Source organism: Indicator indicator (assembly GCF_027791375.1).
Source record: "Indicator indicator isolate 239-I01 chromosome W unlocalized genomic scaffold, UM_Iind_1.1 iindW_random_scaffold_120, whole genome shotgun sequence".
NCBI classification, from domain to species: Eukaryota; Metazoa; Chordata; class Aves; order Piciformes; family Indicatoridae; genus Indicator; species Indicator indicator.
In genome coordinates, this window is record NW_026539075.1 from 4207 (window position 1) to 26312 (window position 22106).

General features: G+C 44.2%; 1 protein-coding gene across 1 annotated transcript in view; it reads left to right on the plus strand.

Moving 5' to 3' along the window:
- Positions 1 to 912: 912 nt before the first annotated feature.
- LOC128979912 (guanine nucleotide-binding protein G(q) subunit alpha-like) overlaps positions 913 to 22106 on the plus strand; it is an 89412-nt gene continuing 68218 nt past the window's right edge. Inside the window, exons 1-3 of the mRNA XM_054398307.1 lie at positions 913 to 980; positions 2586 to 2714; positions 3650 to 3779. Coding sequence (XP_054254282.1) covers positions 913 to 980; positions 2586 to 2714; positions 3650 to 3779 — 327 coding nt within the window. The remainder of the gene's footprint in view (positions 981 to 2585; positions 2715 to 3649; positions 3780 to 22106) is intronic.

A 22106-nucleotide genomic window follows, 5' to 3' on the forward strand; every position in this document is an offset into this window, starting at 1 on the left:
CCACACCGACAATAACCAGGCTAGCTCAGTCTGCAAAGCAAATGAGAGCTGTATTTACAAGCAGATCTACAATCTATGATAAAATGCAATTAATATGTACAAATATACGCTACTCACAACATTCACAAATATATACAATCAACAGAAAAAGCACAACCAAGCTCCCCTTGCCTCCCCCCAAAGGGGACCTTTCCCAAGGGGCCTCTCTCCCGGGGGCCTCCTCCCCCAGACGCCCCTGGCAGAAAGCAGAGTTAGTAAAAACCAAAGAGGCTGTTAACTTAGCTCGCCAAGGTCAGTGTGTTATCTTCAGCCAGAAGAGAAGCAGCAGCAGCCAGACAGCGCAGCAAGGAAGCGAACTCCCCACTCCGACTGCCCTAGCTTTGTTTTGAGTAGTGATTCTTAAACATTTCTATCTATCCAATGGAAGTGTTTAGAACAATCATTATTTTGCTTTCTTACACCCAATAGTGACTTATTTACACTCTTTAGCTTTCTCTGCTTGAACTCTGAGAAGAAAAATTAAAGAGTTTCAAACCATCACACACAAGGCAAGTTAATCTGGTATGTCACACGACTACGTGCAGGTGCTTTGAATGGATTGTTACTAAATGCTGCACACATGAAAAAATACAGTGTGTGTCTTTGTAGCGAAACAAGTTGCTGGGTTACGCTAGCTACTCGCTGCTCTGTCGGCTGTCTGCCTGGGGCTGGTCCGTCCGGGCGGTGCCCTTCTTTCTCCTCCCACCTCCGCGGGTGGGGCAAGGCTTGCTTTCTCCTCCCATGGCCGTGGAGAGGCAAGGCTTTCCGCCAATCAGCGGTTTCCCCAAATAGGGTTGACCTGGCAGGGCCGGTCTGGAGGAGTGATCCTTTGTGGCGGGGCCAGGTCCTTCGGGGTTGGCCCTCGCGATCGAGATGATGGTTCCTGGTAGGCGGGGTCGGCTGTCTCCGATCCTGGAGACGGGTTTCGGGGAAGGGGTGCGGTGAAGTGGCACTTTCCCCGGGCTCGAAGTGAGCTGATAATGCTGATTCTCTCGGCGACTGCTTTCATTTAAGGTCATGTGCAGTCCTTGGCTTGATCTCAACGGAGAGGATATGTTTCTCTAGGGAAATCCCGGGTTACTTTACCCTGACGGCACAGGGCTGTGGAGCGGCGACAGTGGGCAGCTCCTTTTCTCTCCTGCAAATGGCAGGGGTCACGCAAGATGAGTTGCTGTTTGATTAGCTGCTGATGGCTGCAGCAGTTCTGGACTGCCAGGCTTGGGCTAGTCCCTCCCCTTCTGGGCTAAAGCTTACCCTTGGGGTGTCCTCCAGTCCTCTCGAAGATGCAACTGGGCTTACGATGCTGGCTTTCTGCATCAGCGAAGGGATCATCCTATGCTGGTTCCTCGAGCAGCTCAGGGGCTGGCTTCTTTCTGTATTGCAGAGGCTTCTAGTATGCTTGCATGTGGGAGTGAGAAGACTTACATCTTACGCAGCGCGAGCTTACGTAGCGAGAGAAAGCAAAAGGAGAGAGCAAGTTGGTAAACAAATGGAGAATACTTATAGATTTCTTGAGGCTGGATCTGGCCAATGGGCACACTTGTCAACAACCTGTTTCAACCTATAGATAGGGTGAAGCTAGAATTATGCCCTTAGATGGAAAGAGCACGAGCATGCCATGCGATGGGTGCTTGTAGTTGTTTACTCCTTAGGAGACAGGTTGGTGCCTGGGCCTTTGTCCTCCTCTCCTGAAAGGAGGGTGGAAAGGGGGAACCTACCAAAACATGTTGGGTCAAGTTTTCTGGTATTTGGGGACATAATTCTGGGCATATGGTGCCTTCACCACACTGAGTCTTTCAGTTTAAAGCCCACCTCACCAAGTTGGCCAGCCTGCTGCCAAAGATTCCCTTACTTCTTTAAGACAGGTGTATTCCATCCCTCCCTAAACCATGACCCTCAGCACCACATCTATACATACAGATTCACATGTGCAACTCCTGGACCCAAACAAGCACATTGGCATATTACCTCTTGTTTTTTGAAGCACCTCTTATGAAAGTTAATTAAAGCTTCCAGTGCACTGCTGTTCTATATTTGAAAACCAGCATTAAGCAATAGCAGGAGTTGCATATTATAATTAACAAGTCCTTACAAGCAATTTTATTGGAGTTTAAAATTTCTTTTTGCTGATTTCTTATATCGCAAACTTAATTAGAAAAGTAATTATCAAGAAATGTTATAGTTTCAGATAAAATTATAGTCTTATATTTCTTACACATTTTATCATATTATTTGTCTTTAACCAGAACTGAGTAACTGATTTTTTTTAATTGTTGGTGTAAAAGCCAAGCAAATTTATACGAAAATCGTAATAACCATGCTGTCCTTTTGTAGCATTTACTTGAAATGATGAAAATTACCAAGAAGGGAAAATGGAGGAATCCTTTATATTTCCTTTCCTCTTTTATGCCAATATTGCTTTTATTTTCTGTTACACTTCTTCCTATCCCACACTCCATTTCTTTTCCCATGCCTTCCTTTCTCTTTTCCTCAGTGGGATTATGGTATCACTGTTTTGCATTCCTGTTGTTTCTCCCCATCTATAGTTACCTTAATGATTTGGACCGCATAGCAGATTTGACCTATCTGCCAACTCAGCAAGATATACTTAGAGTTAGAGTCCCAACAACAGGGATCATTGAATATCCATTTGACTTACAAAGCGTCATTTTCAGGTAGGAACAAAGTTTTACATTGATTTGCTTTGTTTCTTTTGTTTCCTTTTACATTAGTAATACCATGTATAGGATACTGGTTAAAAGTATAAATTATTCAATGTTTTTAATATTTGAGCTTGTTCATTTTTTCATGTTTTTGTTCATATGTGATTAGCAGAGATAAACAGACTTGTCTTTTTCAGAAAGCAGCTGTTATTGATAGAAATATTTTTAAAATAAAATTATACGCAGTTTTTAAATTAATAACAAATGATTAAATGTAAAGGTACCACTTCTGTATTTGATTTTTGGAGAGAAGTGACATTTTGTAATTTTAATACCATTACTACAAATTTTCCTCATAGCTCATTTTGAGTGCAAATACAATTGCTTAAATAATAACTATGCAATTACAATTTCAAGTTAGACACTTGAGTGTCTAGTTACATTAAGATCCAGAAGGAATTGGGAGTATACTCTGCCAGCAAATTTGAGTTTTTATTTTGACTATTAACAACTTTAGTAAATGCAGATTATATTCTATTTATATTCTTAATTAGGAAGCATTGACTAATTTGGAATTCTGACTGATAATTTCTTGGGAGAAAGACAGGCCACCAACTTCATTCCATGGATGTGTGTTTCTGCAGAATATACAGAGCATATGTGCTAGAATTGTGGCTCAGAATCATTAGAGTTTTGAATATCAGAAATTTCAGGACTTTGTGACCCATAATAATTCAAATTCAGAAGGCACATCAGGCTAAAAAGCAAATACAATTACCTGTTTACTTACAACACGTTCCATTAGTCTTGAATACAAATGGCAACATTTTAAAGAAAAAACAAATTGTAGTTTTAACTAAATCCTTGAATTCAGGGTTCCATATGCAATTGTATGTTTATCTGCTAAAGTATTTGTGGAGTTGATATGATCATCATTAATTTTGCAGAATGGTGGATGTAGGAGGCCAACGATCAGAAAGAAGAAAATGGATACATTGCTTTGAAAATGTCACATCTATCATGTTCCTAGTAGCATTAAGTGAATATGATCAAGTGCTTGTGGAGTCAGACAATGAGGTAAGAATCAGCATAAAAAATACAGGTTTTAAGAAAAAATAATTTAATTAATTTTACATTTTAAATATTATTTTAAAATTATTATAACATATGTTTGTAGAAACCTTCAGTATAACTGTTTGCGTTTTTACATAATTATTTGTATATTAAATTTCTTGGACCAGTAAAGTATCATAATAGATGGAATACTTCATGCTAAACAGCAAACATAAAGTTGTTAGTTCTTTTAACACATTGTCAAAGCATACAGACTTGCCCAATCCTGGCTGTTTTCAAAATGTCTACCAGCAGTCTTATGCAACTACATATAATGAAATGAGAAGTTCTACAGGGATTAAGAGGCTAATCCGAAATAATACGACACAAACTGATCTCCTCCATGGAGAGTCAGTGGAACCTATCTATTTTGTGTTAAAAGTGGAATGGTTGACTGTAGAGAAATGTTCTTATTTTAGCTATTGGCATAGTTAGTGTTATGTAGCTGAGCCATAAATATAGACAGTGGGAATTAAAACATTCTTTGCTAGAACAGACCCTAGGCTTATATTTTCTGCTTGTATTGCTAATTCAAAGAATAACAGAAGTAAGAAACTCATGGGTGGTGATGTAGCATCTGCTTATGTCAAGTGGCCCCAATCAGGGTCAGGGAGTGGTTTGACTATGACTGGAAAAGGGGTCATGACAGCTTCAGAATGAAAGTGCTGGCTAGAGCAAAATATCATGGGGCTTGAAGTTTGGACTGTAACATGAGAGGCTTCCTGTTTCCAGTTGCTGTTTCTGGTTTTGGGGTGTGGGTCTTTTCTGCTGGGGTGGCTGCTGTGTGCTTGGGTAGGGGGAAACATTTTATCACTGGCTTCTGCTGTTGCTTTTGCTTTTGCCAAGGTAACTGTGCAGCATATCATCTTGTTAAACTCCTTATCTCAACCCAGAACTCTTTTTTTTGTGTTACTTTACCTCCTGTCTGCATGTGAGGGGTTTGCACCTACAAAATGTTAAAATATCTTTCTTAACTAGTAAACAAAACACAGTCACTTTAAAAACCCAAAACAGCTCCTGCAAACTGTGAAAAACTCTGAGTGAGGGGGAGAGAGAGGGAGAGAAGCCAGATAGAAGAGAAGGGGGTGTGCCACTCTGTGAACAGACGATGGTGGACACAGCAACCTTCTTCCATTGTTTACAATCCATTGTCTTCAGAAACGTGCAGGTTTTCAAGCATTAAAACTAAGGTCCCAACTGCATGAACACTGCTTTTGGTTCCAAAGCCCCCTTTTCAGTAGCTTCTTGGTGCTGAAAAAAACAGGCTAGTATTCCTTTAAACCAGATATGTGCAAAGGAAAGCCAAAGGTGGGGGTAGTGGAAGATAACTGAGTTCTGAAGTTCTTGGCAGCTTTCTTATCAGTCATAGAAACTATAAATCTTCACCACAGAGGGAAATCTCTCTTGAAACTTGAGGAAGCTTGCAGCAGTTGTATTAACACTCCTTTTTCCTGAGAAATTCCTATGCTGTTTTTAGAAGAGATGTGAAAAATATAGCAGGCTTAAGAACAGCAGTGTAAGTAATTTTCCAAATAAGAATAATTTCTTTAGGTACATCATCTCTTAATTAACTGCAGTTTCTTCCCTATGTTGTCCATAGAGCACTATTAGTTGCTGAGAGACATGGCTCTAAATCCACACTGTAAAATGAAGCTTTTTTCCCCTCTGATAGCAGATAACCCCATGCTAATTGAAAAATATTTGCTGTGACTGCTCACCTTCTTGTCTAGCAGGGGTGATGAAAGATGCATACGTGCTATGCAAACACCATTCATTTCGGCCACAGATTTCATCACTGGAGAATTCTTCTTCATGTCTTCAAATCTGCCAAACCACATTGAAGTGCCATTTGTTGTTCCTCCTCTGGTTCGGGGGCCATTGGTTGACAAATGAAGGCATGAACCCCATTGGGTTGGAAGGGACCTCTGGAGATCATTTAGTCCAACGCCCCTGCTAGAGCAGGATCACCTAGAGTAACTCACACAGGAACAGTTCCAGGCAGGTTTTGAATACCTCCACAACCTCTCTGGGCAGCCTGTTGCAGTGCTCTGCCACCCTCAAAGTGAAGAATTTTTTCGTTATATCTACATGGAACTAGTTTGTGTCCATTGTGTCTTGTCCTGTCACTTGACACCACTGAGAAGATTCTGGCTCCATCTCTTTAGATATTTATTATAAACATTAATGGGAGGATTGTTCCATATTCACAGAATCACAGAATCAATAAGGTTGGAAAAGACCTCAAGGATCATCGAAGTCCAACCTGTCACCCAAGACCTCATGACTACTAAACCATGTCACCAAGTGCCACGTCCAATCCCCTCTTGAACACCTCCAGGGATGGTGACTTGACCACCTCCCTGGGCAGCACATTCCAACATCTAACAACTCTCTCTGTGAAGAACTTTCTCCTCACCTCGAGCATAAACTTCCACTGGTGCAGCTTGAGACTGTGTCCTCTTGTTCTGGTGCTGGTTGCCTGGGAGAAGAGACCAACCCCCTCCTGGCTACAACCTCCCTTCAGGTAGTTGTAGACAGCAATAAGGTCTCCCCTGAGCCTCCTCTTCTCCAGGCTAAACAATCCCAGCTCCTTCAGCCTCTCCTCATAAGGTTTGTGTTCGAGGCCTCTCACCAGCCTTGATTGTTGTGGTTGAGACAAAGACAGTTTAATAGGTAAAGCAAAAGCGGTACATGCAAGCAAAGGAAAATAAGTCATTGACTACTTTCCATTGAAAGGCACATGTTTAGCCATTTCCAGGAAAGTAGGGTTTCATCATGTGTTAGCAGTTACTTGGGAAGACAAATGTCATAATGCCAAACATCCTTCTCCTTCTCCCAGCTTCTTGTGCACCTCAGCCTACTCACTGGCAGGCTGGAGATTTGCGCAAAGGGGATCTCTATGTTGTAACCAGTTCCTAATCTAACTCACTGTCCTTCTATACCACACTTCCTGAGCTTACTCACAAGGATGTCATGGGAGACAATGTCAAAAGCCTTACTAAGGTCAAGGTAGACTACATCCACTGGTCTCCCTGCATCTTCCCATTCAGTTATGACATCATAGAATGATATCAGATTAGTCAAGCATGATTTCCCCTTGGTAAATCCATGCTGACTGCTCCTGATCATCATCTTCTCTTCCAAGCACCTAGAGATGACCTCCAGAATGAGCCACTCCATCATTTTTCCAGGGATGGAGGTGAGGCTTAGTGCTCTATAGTTTCCTGGAACCTCTTTCATGCCCTTTTTGAAGACTGGAGTGACATTGGCTTTCCTCCAGTCCTCAGGCACCTCTCCTGTCTGCCAGGATTTTGCAAAAATAATGGAGAGTGGTGGAGCGACAACATCAGCCAGATCTCTCAACACTCTTGGGTGCATCTCATCAGGTCCCATGGACTTGTGAATATTCAGTTTATTTAACTGATCCCTCACCCAGGCTTCATTGACTAGTGGAAAGTCCTCCCTCCTCCAGTCTTCTTCTTCATCCAGGGTCTGGACTTCATAGGGGATTTCAGCCTTAGGAGTAAAGACTGAAGCAAAGAAGGCATTCAGCAACTCTGCCTTCCCTGCATCCTCAGTTATCAGGGCTGCCTCCTTGTTCAGCAGTGGGCCCACCCCTTCCCTATTCTTCCTTTTCCTACTGATATATTCGAAGAAGCCCTTCTTGTTCTCTTTTACTTCCTTTGCCAGTTTTAGTTCCAAGAGGACTTTGGTCTTCCTTGTTGCCTTCCTACATGCCCTGGCAACTACTCTATAGTTCTCCCAAGTGACAAGTCCCTTCTTCAATGAACTGGAAGTGTCTTTCTTCAATGAGTTTTCCTTCAGAAGCTCCTTGCTCATCCATGCAGGTCTCCTGGCACATCAACCCCTGCACCTGGGGAGAAATAACCTCCTGCATCAATAAAGATATAGGGTTGACATGCCAGAAAGCAGCCTCATGGGGAAGGACGTTGGAGTCCTGGTGGAGAATGAGTTATCCATTGGACAGCGATGTACCCTTGTGGACAAGAAAGCCAATGGTATCTTGGGGGGCAGCTTTAAACCATCACACCTGCCTTCTACCGGGGGAGATAAGGGATAATGGAGATAACAGAATCTATTGGGATGTGTACATCCAGTGGCCTGGCACTTCAAAATTTCAGAAGTATAGGGCCTTGGTTGACATAGGAGCTCAGTGCACCATAATACCATCAAATTATCAAGGGGGAGAATCTATAACTATTTAGGGAGTCACTGGTGGATCTCAAGAGTTGTTTAAGATAGAGGTTGACATAAGTTTAACTGGGAAGCAGTGGAAGAAACATACTATTGTAACAGGTCCTAATGCACCTTGTATTTTGGGAATTGATTTTTTGAGAGAAGGGCGTTTTAAAGACCCTAAGGGTTACAAATGGGCTTTTGGAATAGCAACTGTAGACAGTGAGGGAGGAAAATTGAAGTTGTCTATTAGACCTGAGCTTTCAGATTAATCTGCAGTTGTGGGACAACATGAGATAGAGGATGTGAAGTTGCAAGTTGCTTCTCAAACTGTGCATCACAGACAATACAGAACCAACCGTGACTCTTTGGTGCCCATTCAAAACTTGATTCGTCAACTGGAGAGACTGTCATCAGCAAAACTCATTCACCTTTCAACAGTCCAATCTGGCCTGTGAGAAAGCAGAATGGAGAGTGGCGTCTGACAGTTGATTTCCATGCCTTGAATGAAGTAACTCCGCCCATGAGTGCAGCTGTACCAGATATGATGGAACTCCAATATGAGCTGGAATCCAAGCAGGCCAAATGGTATGCTACCATAGACATTGCTAATGCTTTCTTCTCTATTCCCATAGCAGAGGAATGCAGGCCTCAGTTTGCCTTCACGTGGAGAGGAATTCAGTACATATTCAATCCTTTGCCCCAGGGGTGGATTCACAGTTCAACCATCTGTCATGCCGTGATCCATGATGCTTTGGAGAAAGGTGGAGCTCCAGGACACATTCAGTTCATCGATGACATCATCGTCTGGGGTGAGACTGCTGAAGAAGTCTTTGAGAAAGGTAACAATATCATTGACATTCTCTTGCAAGCCGCTTTCGCTATCAAGCGAGACAAGGTGAAAGGACGTGCTAGAGAAATCCAGTTTCTGGGAGTGCAGTGGCAAGATGGTTGCCGTCACATTCCAATGGATGAGAAAGAGTCTCCACCATAGCAAATCCCGTCAATAAGAAAGAAACTCTGCGTTTCTTAGGCATAGTGGGATTTTGGAGACTGCACAGTCCTGGATACAGTCAGATTGTGAAACCTCTCTATGATGTGACTCGAAAGAGAAACATTTTCCAGTGGGGTCCTGACCAACAAGCAGGCTTTGACCACATAAAGAGAGAGGTAGTCCAAGAGATGGGTCGGGAACCTGTCTGAACTGGTCCAGACATTAAGAACATTCTGTACACAGCCACGAGTGACAATGGTCCAACCTGGTGCTTATGGCAAAGAGCTCCAGGAGAGACACGAGGACGTCCCCTTGGTTTCTGGGGTCGTGGCTACAGAGGCTCAGATGATAACTACACTCCAACAGAGAAAGAGATTTTAGCTGCTTATGAAGGAGTGAAAGCTGCTTCTGAAGTGATTGGAACTGAGTCACAACTTCTGCTAGCTCCTAGATTGCCAGTTCTGAATTGGATGTTCAAAGGGAAAGGTTCTTCACCACATCATGCAACAGATGCTACCTGGTCTAAGTGGATGGCTCTGATAACACAGACAGCTCGAATGGGAAATCTCGAAAGGCCTAGTTTGGTGGAGGTGATCACAAACTGGCCAGAAGGCACAAGCTGTGCAAAACCTCCAGAGGAGAGAGTAACTCGTGCTGAGGAAGCTCCTCCTTTCAGTGATCTATCTGATGATGAAAAGAGATATGCTTTGTTCACAGATGGTTCCTGTCGTCCTGTTGGAAACAAGAGAAGGTGGAAGTCTGTAGTGTGGAGTCCAACGTGCAGAGTTCAACAGGCAAGAGATGGAGAAGGAGAATCCAGTCAATTTGCAGAGGTAAAAGCTGTCCAGCTAGCTCTTAACATAGCTGAACGTGAGAGATGGCCAAAGCTTTATCTCTACACCGACTCATGGATGGTAGCCAATGCCTTGTGGGGTTGGCTGAAAGACTGGAAAAAGAATGGCTGGCAGAGAAAAGGAAAGCCTATCTGGGCTGCAGATCTGTGGCAAGATATTGCTGCTCGCATTGAGAGGATCCCAGTGAAAGTGAGACACATCGATGCTCACATTCCTAAGAGCAAACCTACTGAGGAACAACAACACAACCATCAGGCAGATTTAGCTGCAAGAGTTTCCCAGGTGGACACAAACTCTGATCCTGATCTTGACTGGTAGCACCGAGGTTTGTTGTCCTTATCTGAGTGGGCCCATGACTCGTCAGGACATCAAGGCAGAGATGCAACCTACCGATGGGCTCGTGACAGATCCATTGACATTTCCATGGATGCTATCACACAAGTTATCCATGACTGTGACATTTGTGCTGCTATTAAGCAGGCAAAGAGAATCAAGCCCTTGTGGTACGGTGACCGATGGTCCAAGTACAAGTATGGTGAAGCATGGCAGATTGACTACGTCACTCTATCGCGTTCTCGATCTGGTAAGCAATATGTGCTGACTATGGTAGAGGCAAGCACTGGGTGGTTGGAAACTTATCCAGTTCCACATGCAACTGCACGTAACACCATTCTTGGTCTGGAAAGACAAATCCTGTGGAGACACGGAACTCCAGAGAGGATTGAGTCAGACAACGGAACTCATTTCAAAAACAATCTTGTGAAAAACTGGGCCAAAGAGCATGGCATCGAGTGGATATTCCACATTCCCTACTATGCACCAGCTGCAGGGAAGATCGAACGCTACAACGGTTTGCTGAAAACCACTCTCAAAGCCATGGGGGGTGGATCTTTAAAAAAACTGGGAGAAGCATTTGGCACAAGCAGCCTGGTTGGTGAATAGTAGAAGTTCAGTGAATCGAGATGGACCTGCCCAATCAGATTTGTTGCAACAGGAAGAAGGTGATAGAGTCCCTGCTATCAGAGAAAAGAATGTGTTAGGTAAAACTGTTTGGGTATTTTCTCCTTCAGGAGAGGCCAAACCTGTCCGAGGGGTGGTTTCTGCTGAAGGTCCTGGTCACACCTATTGGCTGATGCAAGAAAACGGTGAAATTCAGTGTATTCCTCAAAGAAATCTAACTTTGGCTGAGAGAGGTTAAATTCAGAGTGTTGTACAGATACAACATCGCGCCAAGAGGAGAATCCATGAGATCTACAATGGACCTACCCTGCGAACCCTGAGAGCCCTGAGTCACCTGAGAGTCCCTGTTCCTTTCTTCACTCCATCTGTGAAGAAACAAGCTGTTTGCTGTTTTTTCCTATGGTTTGACTCTTTTGAATCATCTACATCTGAGATAGCCGGAAAGGACTATGATCTTTATTCACCTATTGTTGTAAATATTATTTTAGAATAGACGAATAGTTGTAGCAGCCAATGGAATTGTTTAGAAGGGGTGGACTGTGATGGTTTGAAGCTGTCTTTTTAATTTTTCTTGGCAAAGTTCAAACAGAGAAAGCAAAAGAGTGTAGATAAGTCACTATTGGGTGTAAGAAAAGCAAAATAATGATTGCTCTAAACACTTCCATTGGATTGATAGAAATGTTTAAGAACTGTTACCCAAAACAAAGTGGGGCACTCTGCACTCTCTGCATTCTGCAGTGGGGGCAGTTGCTGGGCTGTTTGGCTGCTTTTTCTTCTTCTCTTCTAGCTGAAGATAACACACTGACGTTGGCGAGCTAAGTTAACAACTTCTCTGCTTTAACTAACTCTGCTTTCTGTCCAGGGGGGTCTGGGGGTGAGGCCCTTGGGAGAGAGAGGCCCCTTGCGAAAGGTCCCCTTTGGGGGGAATCAAAGGGATCTTGGTTGTGCTTTTCTGTTGATTTTATATATTTGTAAATGTTGTGAATTTTATATATTTGTACATATTCACTGCATGTCATCGTAGATTGTAGATTTTGCTTGTAAATACAGCTTTCTTTTGCTTCCAGACTGAGCTAGCCTGATTATTGTTGGTAGGGGGGGAATTTCAGCTCACACTGACACAGCAGGGCACCCCTAATTGTGGGGATTACATCCACATGTACAGCTGGCACAACGTCTAGCACCTGAGTTAGACTCAGTCTATGAGCTATCAGAGCTGTTCTGGGAAACTGAGGAAGTGACAGCTACCCTTCTGGTATTGCTACCTCGGGCTCTGCCACTCTGCAGTTCCCGTAACCTCCTGGAAAGATCAGAAGTATGTTGACCATCCCATCTGGTCACGTTTTTACCAAACTGATCACGCAGAGTTATCCAGATTCTCCGACGTGATTGCCTCTGTTGACTGTATTGGTTTGGCCTGTTTTGGAATGGCCTCCTTGGAGGACGTCTGTTTCTAAGAGCTGAAACTTGTATCCATCTGGAAGAAGAAGAATTGGCATCATCCCCCTTCTCTCAAGTTCGATTTGGAGGTTTTAAGTTCCTTTCATGCAATTCTTTATCTCTCCAGACAGAGTTTCAATGGCTGAGACCAAAGAAACACGTGTGACAATGTAGGAGATTGGCCAGAATCAAGACACGGACTCAATATGAGTTTAAAATCTTGCTCAGCCAGAGTCAAGACACGGACTCAAAATGAGTTCAGGATCTTGCTCATTTATTGCTAAAAGACACAGGCTCTTCTGCCATGGGACAAGCCAAAGCCACCATGTGGCTCCCTGCTGTGGCTGGCACCACTGCTCTGAGGCTCCTAATGGCCCAACCAGGGGCCATTTCCTCTCCCTGCTCCACACTGATGTCCGTGCTGTTTGAAAAATCAAAGGCTGGGGGAGAATCTGCAAAAACCTCCACTGCCAAAGTCTCTGGATGTTTATGCGTGCAAGCTGTTAGCACATCACTCAGAGCAGTATTTCCCAAGGCACACAAAACTCATTGGCAATCAATGTTTCCCACTTACTTCTCCAAGGCAGCCTCAGTGTTGGGCACTGCTTTAATCTCTCTGATCTTATCTTCCTTCTTAGCATAGTCCCAAAACTTAGCTCTGATCTTATCCCGGATTCCTGGGTCATAAACTATCCTTCTAGTGTTAGAGAAGTGGTGCTCAGTTGCTGAAAAGAGCATCTGCTGAAGAGCAGAGGTACCGATAGACTTCTCATATTGCTTAAAGAGTTTCTGAAAGGCTTCTAGGACAGGTTTCTGCTCCTGAGCCATACGTTTCCCCTGCTCTTTAAGAATATCTCTAAGAGTATTCAAAACAGTTTTCTTTCTTGCATGCAAGTCCTGCACAACTTTCCAGCCCAAAACTTGATGGTTATCCAGCTGAGCAGTCCCTGGAGCCACTTTTTCCACAGGGAAAGCCATGGGCTCACTAGAGTTATCAGAAACACTCATAATGGAATGCATCTGCACTGGAATGGTGATCGTATGTGGCACTTCCAGCTTTTCCACTAAATCCAAATCACCCTCTGAAGCAGCTTTCTGATGAACCAGCTGCCAAAATCAAGCTGGTGATGGAGGGGTCACAGTTACACCACAGGGAGGTAAAAGTCCATGAAGTAGATGGATGGGGAGGTCAACATCCTCCTCCCCCATAGTCTTTTGCGACCTCACAGCCCGGGGTGAGATCTCCTTCTCACCTTCTTCCTCACTGTCAGATGGGAGGGGAGGGAATTGCTGCTGCTGTTGGGGATTATTAGGGTCATTACGATTCTTGTTTGTTAAGTGCTCCTTCAACTGATCGTGTGGAGATTGATAGACCAATGGCAACTGAGCAAAGTCTTGGGGACTTTTCCACTTCATAAGGATCTTAAGCTGCTCATTAGGAAAAGGATATTTCTGCTCTCCAGTGCCCTTTTCCTCTGGCGCCGACGAGCAGCTGAGCAGCTAGGGGCAGGGGGGGCGGAGGGTGCCGGCATGTCCTCCACTGCTTTAATTACCTCCCCCACACGCAGCTCAATTCCCTTTTCTTTTAGCTCTGTTTTAAGTTCCTCTTCCTTTTTATCTTGCTCTTCCTTGGTGTCTTTTAGCGTTTCATTAAGTGTTCGCCAGGTAGTAGCTATATCTACAAGTTCAAACCCTTGCTGCTTACCCCATAAAAGCATCCTCCTTAGATCATAATCACTAACTTTTACACCTCTACACTTCAGGAGCGTTTTCCAAGTTCCAATGAGTAAGTCCTCTTCCTTTGATAGATTCTGTCCCATTATGTTCCTGGTGGCTCACCTTAATAGGTGCGAAGTACAGGTCCAGGCCAAGGCAGATTCCTGTGATGCAGGCTGGAGGGCCTCTCTGGCAGGGCCGCACGCCTCAGCGGTGGGACGTGGCACGGTTCTCTTGGCTCAGGCGGCCCCTGGGTCCCTTGCCGGTGGCAGCAGCGGCGGGGGGCGGCACTGGTCGTCCTCCCCCATCTCCCGCAAGTGGGTCCGCAGCTCCCTGCCCAGCTCCTCGTGTCTGTGTGTCCGTCCGTCTTGTCTGCAGGGCTGCAATGGGGTGAGTGCCCCCCACCCCTAGTCCCATTTGCACTTCAGCTGGCCCTGCCTCCTGCCTCTCTGTGATACTAAACATGAGTTCGTGGTCCTTAAAACGTCCTTTTTCTTTTGCCCGTTGACAAAGCTCTTTGAGCTTCTTCATGATTACGCCAGCACCTCGCTTAGCAAGTAATAATAGCGTGAGTGAAATGTGAGTGCCGCGTCCCGACCCATACTTGGTGAAGCGGTCTTACCGTTGCAAGTCCGAACTGGCGCGCTGAGTCGGAATCCAGCTGTCTCTCCAGGATGCCACCCGCTCCAATCTCCTATCCCCCGTCTGCACCTTTTTCTTCATGGTCGTCAGACGTGGGGTTCCCAGGGTCCCTTACAGGAGGTGAGTCACAATCTCACATCCAGCTACTGCTGCTTTTGCCATGCAGCACCACACCTGTCCAGGGTCAGGAATCGTTGCACGGCAACCATCTCTCTGCCAGCTTCTGCCACTACTTCTTGACAGAGCCTGTTCTCTCGTTGCAATGCAACTAAATCCTTAATAGAGACGTCCTGATCTAGTCCCTGTTCGGGCGCCAAATGTAGGAGATTGGCCAGAGTCAAGACACGGACTCAATATGAGTTCGGGATCTTGCTCATTTATTGCTAAAAGACACAGGCTTTTATAGTATTATGTGCTGTCCATGCGAATAACATTAGCTCACTATTGGCTAACATACATTGTTCATGCGCCCATTGCTGTATGCTGATTGGAATATAATATCAGCAATGTCTTCCTGCCTTGCAGCTTCAGCAGGATTCAGAGTTTTATGATCTCCATACATTACTTCTCGCACAGCAAACAGTCTCAGATGCTTAATTCCCTCATCCATCGTGTTCCAAGGCCAAGGGTTCCATGGTAGATCATCTCTGCTAGGGTACCTCATAAGGACCACCAGTAGGAGGCGTGCCTACAGAGGAACCTTACCAAGGCACCTGCCTAGATGCCTGTCTATTCCTGTATCTTTCGAAAGTGTCCCAAGCTACAATGCTGACTTGTCACCTACCACCAAAGCTGGAGCTCGTGAGTCGTAACATCTCCCTAGCCAGTTCAGGATTGGCTCAGTGTCTCCTCCAATGTAATCTTTTCTTACATGCCTAATTTCCTGCCTGGGTGCATTAGCTGACTGTATGTCATCCTTATCATCATCATCTTCCTCTTCTTCTTGAACCTGCTGTCCCCATGCTCCTATTGCAAGCCTCCGTGCAATTTCCTTAAGTTCAGAAGCACCTCCATTAGTTCTTAATTTACCAGGACTCATATCCTCTCCTGCATCTCCACCATCGATGGGTGGCCTCATAAAATCATCCAGATTTTTAAGGCTAACCTTTTCTTCCTCTTCAGAAGCATCTTTTTTAACAGAGGGTCCCTGAACATAAGGATCCTGACCTCCTTCTGCACCTTCTGTACCTCCTGCATGTCCTTCTGCAGCTTCTGCACCTCCCTTGCGCTTTCTGGTCAGGGTAGCAATTAGATTCACTGGTTTTGCTTTTAAATCCACAGCAGGGTCAGCAGAAACAAAGAGATTCTGTGCAGTGTCAAGGCTGTCTCTGCTGCTCTCTGCAGCTGTTCCTGTTTTGACTGCAGAGGCCGGAGGAGACTGTGCCTTGTTAATGGCCGTTGCTTGTATAGCCGCCACTGCCATCTTAGGTCCTGGCAGAGTTCCCTCAACTGCTTTGGGCTGTGTCTGCCTTTCTCCTGGCATAGTGCCAGAGACACCGCTTTTCCTGTACAGTATAATCAAACTCTCTATTTGCCCCATTACTAAAACTGCCTATATTTGACCCAGATTTTTTATGCCTCCTTCTACATCTAAAGCAAACAGCTCCATGCCTCTCTCGGTCCAGTGCTATCAGTAGACATGCTATTATCACCACCAATAGGAAAATTAGGCACAGCAAATAAATTATTTTAGTGTCCCATTTCCCCAGATATGATTCTGTAATAGGAATGGTGAATTCATACGCTTCTGCTGGCAGAGTTACAGTCGAATTACCATAATTTCCCACTCCAATAAAACTAAGGCAGTAATCACCAAATCTCTTCAACTTGTATTTAAACCAAGGAAATAACTTCTATGCGACATATCTTCCAATCTTATCTATCATAGCCGAAACAGCCCATTTATAAATTACCACAGTCAGAACAGAATATATTAAATGCCACAAAATCCACAGCAGCTTCATTTTGCTACCTAATCTGTGTAGGAATTAATCTATCAAGCAAGCAATTGCCCCACACTGAAAGGTGCCAAAATTAATTGTTGTAGTGTGGTGGGCTGAAATTCCCCTCCCACATTAACAACACCAGACTAGCTCAGTTTGGAAGCAAATGAAGCTGTATTTATAGGAAAAATCTACAGTCTACAATGTGAGCTCTTTAATACTGCTGATCAATATCACTGGCATGTTATGGGCTTTGTGGAATCTGGTGCCATCATGGCATGAAAGGAGACAGCCTTTGGGTGAGGAAATACTGAAATGTGCCTTGAGGCAGCCGGACCCTGGGTGGCAGGGTGTGTGGAAGGATTTGGGCAGATTCCTAGGATGGTTATCACCTCCCATAGCCTGGGACTTTACCCCAGAAGAGACATGCAATCCTGGTAGACTGACTTGCCACCTGATAGAAGGGTGCCTCGCCTACCCCAATGAAAACCAGCAACTTCTAGCAATGTATTGGGGCCTGGCTTGTGTTTACTGAGCCACAGTTAATCACTCAAAGAGAACTGTGGCTGAGGCAGGCACCCAAATGTCACTTGAGGATACCATGGTTGAGATGGGGACCCAAACAGCAACCAGAGTGATTGCCCCAGTAGTGAAAAAGAAGCAGTGGACAAGAACGTCAACAGGTCCCTATCATCAATTAGTAAGCAAGGAGGAGGTGTTGTGGTTGAGGGGAGGAAATTATTTATTAATTACCCTCACAACAATAATAAACGATATGGCAAATGGGTATTAATAAAAATAGTAACCCTTTATTAATGAAATATGCCAAAACTCGTTGAATAGGATCGTTGTATGGTTGGAATATATAGTTACAATAGGAATATGCAGTTTTAGGGCAAATATAAACAATTCAATGCAAATTAGGAGGCAATAACTTGGAAAGAGAAGGTCCCCGAGAGCAAATAGAGCTCGATTACATCAGGGGGAGGCTCGATAAGAACCTTTAAACCCAAAGGGCAATGAAGTAATTACTCACAGCTAGTTTTACCCACATGGGGATGCTGCTGCTGCTGCTGTGTGAGAGTTTACCGCGTGGTCCCAGGCTGATCTGGCTTCAGCGGACGGTGGCCAGTTAATGACGCTCTTCGCAACGGACGCTTGCTTGGTTTCTGGGTAAACTGAGGCACGGCACAATTCTAGTAGCAAGTGGAAGCAGGCTAGGCTTGTGGGTTCTCCGGCTTGCGGGTTCTCCGGCTTGCATGTGTATGGCTCGTGGCTTTATCCCAGGGTTTGGACCAGGCACTCGAGGCAGGCCAAGGCAACTCGAGGCAGGCCAAGGCAACTCAAGGCAGCTTCTACGAGACGGGTCCAAGTAGGCTTGAAGCAAGGTTTGAAGCAAGGCAAGGCAAAGGTGACTACCCAGTCACTTGTATATATGCATCTTGCCAGAGATTGATTAGTCCAATGGGGCACTGAAGCTAACCTGTAGCTGCCCAATGGCATTCTGCCAGGCTATAACCATAAAAGGCAGAAACAAAACCTTGTATCTGGGGGAACAGTGGTCAGCTTACGTGCTCTCACCCCATCTTGCTTACCAGACAGGCAGGAGTCCTGTCCCCTTTGTTCTTTTTCCCGCATTGCCCTGTTTTTCTGCAGGAGGGAAGGGAGAGAAAGGGACCCTGTCTAGACATCTTAAGGCCTCTCTGGATTTGTACTGGGCCATGTCGTGGCCCTACCATGACAGGAGGATTCTGATCAAGGGGCTGGTCCATCAACTGGGAGATCAGAGGGAGTGAGTGAAATCAAGCACAAGAAAATTGCCTCTAGTGTTTGTTTTGTATGCAACGTATTTGAAGAAGCCCTTTCCATTGACCTTGACCTCTCTTGCAAGGTTTAATTCCAAGGAGGCCTTAGCTTTCCTAGTTGCCTCCCTACATCCTCTGACAACAGTATTATACTCCTCCCAAGAGGCCAGCCCCTCCTTCCATGATCTGTAGACTCTCTTCTTCCACTTGAGTTTGCCCAGCAGTTCCATGTTTAACCATGCATGCAGGTCTCCTGGCTCCCTTTCTTGATTTCGTACCTGTTGGGATGCTCTGATCTTGAGCTTGTGTACTGGTTTGAGGCCAGACAGATCGTCTCTTGCCCTGAGAGGGACAAAAGAATGACACTCACACAAATGGATTGGAGAGTGATGGAAAGTTTAAATGGAAAAGCAATTGGTGAAGCTACAAAACATTACAAAGCATAGTGGCAAAGAACATCCCAAAGCATACAGAACCCCTTACATAGTACCCAGAGGCTTCCCAATCCTTCCCTCCTCCCACCTGAGGGTATACCCAAAACCCCCAGGGCTCTTTCTTCCCCCCCCCCACTGCTAGGCAAGTCTCAGGTTGGCCAGGTCTGAGACTGCCCCCCCTCCATTCTAGTCCTGGCATTAGGCCTAGACAGGCCTAAGAGGCCTGAGATACTCCCCCACCGTTACCCGATAAGAGAAAGCATCTCCCATGGGGGCAGAGAGGGAAGAAAGAGGAAGAGAATGACTTTGCAGATGGATTTATAGGGTGCAGGATTTATGGGTAGAAATATGCCGTTTCCTGTGTCCACCCCATTGGGTGGGCACCTGGGACACCAGAGGTGTATCTCATGTGGCAGTAGCAGGGGGCACCCAGTCTAAACTGCCACAGCTTGGAAGAAGTGGTCCTTGAATGTTAACCAAGTACCTTTGCCCCTTTACCTTCTAGTTCCCTGTCCCATGGGATTTCCCCTAGCAATTGTTTGAAAAGGCCAAAGTTGTCCCTGCTGAAGTCCAGGGTTGTGATCCTGCTTGGTGTTTTCTTCCTACAGCACAAGATCCTGAACTCCACCATCTCATGATGGCTGCAGCCAAGGCTGCCCTTAACCTTCACTGCTTCAACCAGACCCTCCTTTTTAGTGAGTATAAGATCCAGTAGCGTTCCTCTCCTAGTTGGCTCATCCACCATTTGCATCAAGAAGTTATCATCAATGTACTGAAGGAATCTCCTGGAATGTGGATGGCTGGCTGAGTAGGCCTTCGGTCAAATATCTGGGTAGTTAAAATCCCCCATGAGAATTAGGGCCTGTAATTGCTAGGCTACTATCAGCTGCCTGTAGAAGGCCTCATCAGCTTCCTCATCCTGATTAGGTGGCCTGTAATAGAATCCCACAACAGTATCACCCATGCTGGCCTGCCCCTTAATTCACACCCACAAACTCTCAACTCACTCCTCATGCACCCCTGAACAGAACTTTGGGGTCAGACCTTTTAGTAGGACCTGTAGTGAAAGGACAAGGAGTAAACTAAAAGAGGGTAAATTCAGACTTGATATAAGAATGCATTTTTTATGATGAGGGTGGTAAAGTGCTGGAACGTGTTGCCCACAGGGGTGGTAGAGGCCCCATCCAAGGAAACATTCAAGGTTATTTGGGGATCTGAGCACCCTGTTCTATTTGAAGATATCCCTGCTCATTGCAGGGGGATTTGACTAGATGAGCTTTAAAGATCTCTTCCAACCCAAATCATTCTATGATTCAATATAGATTTGTTTTTATCATATCAGAACATTGCTTTATTCTCATCCTTTTCCAGTCCCCCTGTCATGGGTTGAGTTGAATGTGCTGCTGTTATTCATACCATGCTGCAGTCATGCCAGCTTCAAAACTGAAAGTGCTAACTGGAGCAAAGTATTATGGGACGTAAAGTTCAGATTGCAACATGAGAGGCTTCCTGTTCCTGTTGCTGCTTTTGGGTTCTGGGTCTTGGGTGTTGGCTTCCTGCAGGCATGGCAGCGAGACTGGTGGGAGTTGGGTAGCTCACTGGTTTTGGCTTTCTGTTTTATGCTGTTTTTTTTTCCTGTATTTCATCGCACTTCTGCAAATAGGCTGAACTAAGGTAATCATGAATTGCATTATTAAGTAGATTATTAGTGAAGGTAATTATGCATTGTGATTATGATATGTTATATTAAACTCTCATCTCTACCTCAACCCTGAGTTTTGTGTGTTACTTTTCTCCTCACTTTTGTGTTGGGGGAGCAGGCAGGTTAGCCCTTATGCTAAACCCAGAAAACAAGAATTTATTTCTTTATTCCACATAAAGTAGTGTATTTTTGTCAGAATGTGGGTGCAACAGGAATATGCAATAGTTTTAAATGTGCTAGTTCTCTTCTTAAATTAAGAAACTTAGAAGAAATATTATTCGTATTCCTTACTGTGATGTAATAGGTTCATTAAGGAAGAGAATAATTGAACTTGGATACTTGGATAATCAGTCCATGGATATTTTTTCACACTGCAATATTCAAATAACATTTGATCTGTGAAATAATATTAAAATTTCATCACTGAAGTGAGTCTGTATACATGCCCTACTTTTTCTTATGGATAGCATCAGTTTGAAGCTATGATAGAACCTAACGTTTCTTTTATACTTGTGCTTGTCATTTGTGTAAGAGATCTGACTCAAAAACTTACAATGTTCTGTTGCTCCTCTTGCATTGCTTTCGTGACCTGATTAAACAGTATAATTTTTTGGTAAGATGGCCTACTTTCTTTTTCTCTTTAGTCTACTCCATGATATTGCCTGAAGTATTTTTCCTTGTAGTATGCATTTAAAAAAGATAACTATTTTTTTTAAATTATCTGTGATTCTTTTCAGTTAATTCATTGTTTCATTAATCTCATTTTCATGCATAAATATAAATCTATAAGAATTATTATTTACCATTACGTGCATCTGTGTTTGCTTATGACTTCATCATTCTGAAACTGCTTAAGGCTGTTCTTAAGGCTTAAGTTTATATTTTCAAAATGTAGTGCTTGATAAACCTTCTGCTGTAAATCTATTTCTTTCTTTGTTTAGCTTATTCAAGAGAAATACATTTGGATTATAAATCAGATTAGTCTATAGTAAATTGAGAGTTTTCACTAGTATATTTCAAGGGCTTTTGCTTACTGGGTATGTATGAGATTGAGGTAGATGCTATTTCTGACTTCATATGCTTAGAGGAGTTAAGTCTTCAACTACTCTGTATGGGAACATGATGCATAGAAATGAGACAAGTGTTCAGAGTGTCTGTCTTTCAGAGCCCTGTGTAGGATGATGCTTAAATGATATATCCATGAAATTGCAATCTAGTGACAAAGATCCACTGCCAATCCAGTGACAAAGATTCAGTTAAAGAATTGGAGTTTTCAAATGGGAAGAAAAGCATGCATAGCTACCCAAGTTCTATTATAACTTCGACTCCTGCAACAATCAATGCTCAGAAACAACATCATCTCTCCTCTCTTAAGTATGTGTCTAGTTTGTACATAAATAAGCATCTTGATTTTGGTGCATAAATACAAAATATGAAAAATTGCTAAGGATCATAGAATCATAGAATTGTTAGGGTTGGAAGGGACCTCAAGGATCATCTAGTTCCAAGCCCCCTTCCATGGGCAGGGACACTTCACACTAGATCAGGTTGCCCAGAGCCACATCCATCCTGGCTTAAAAACCTCCAGGGATGAGGCTTCCACC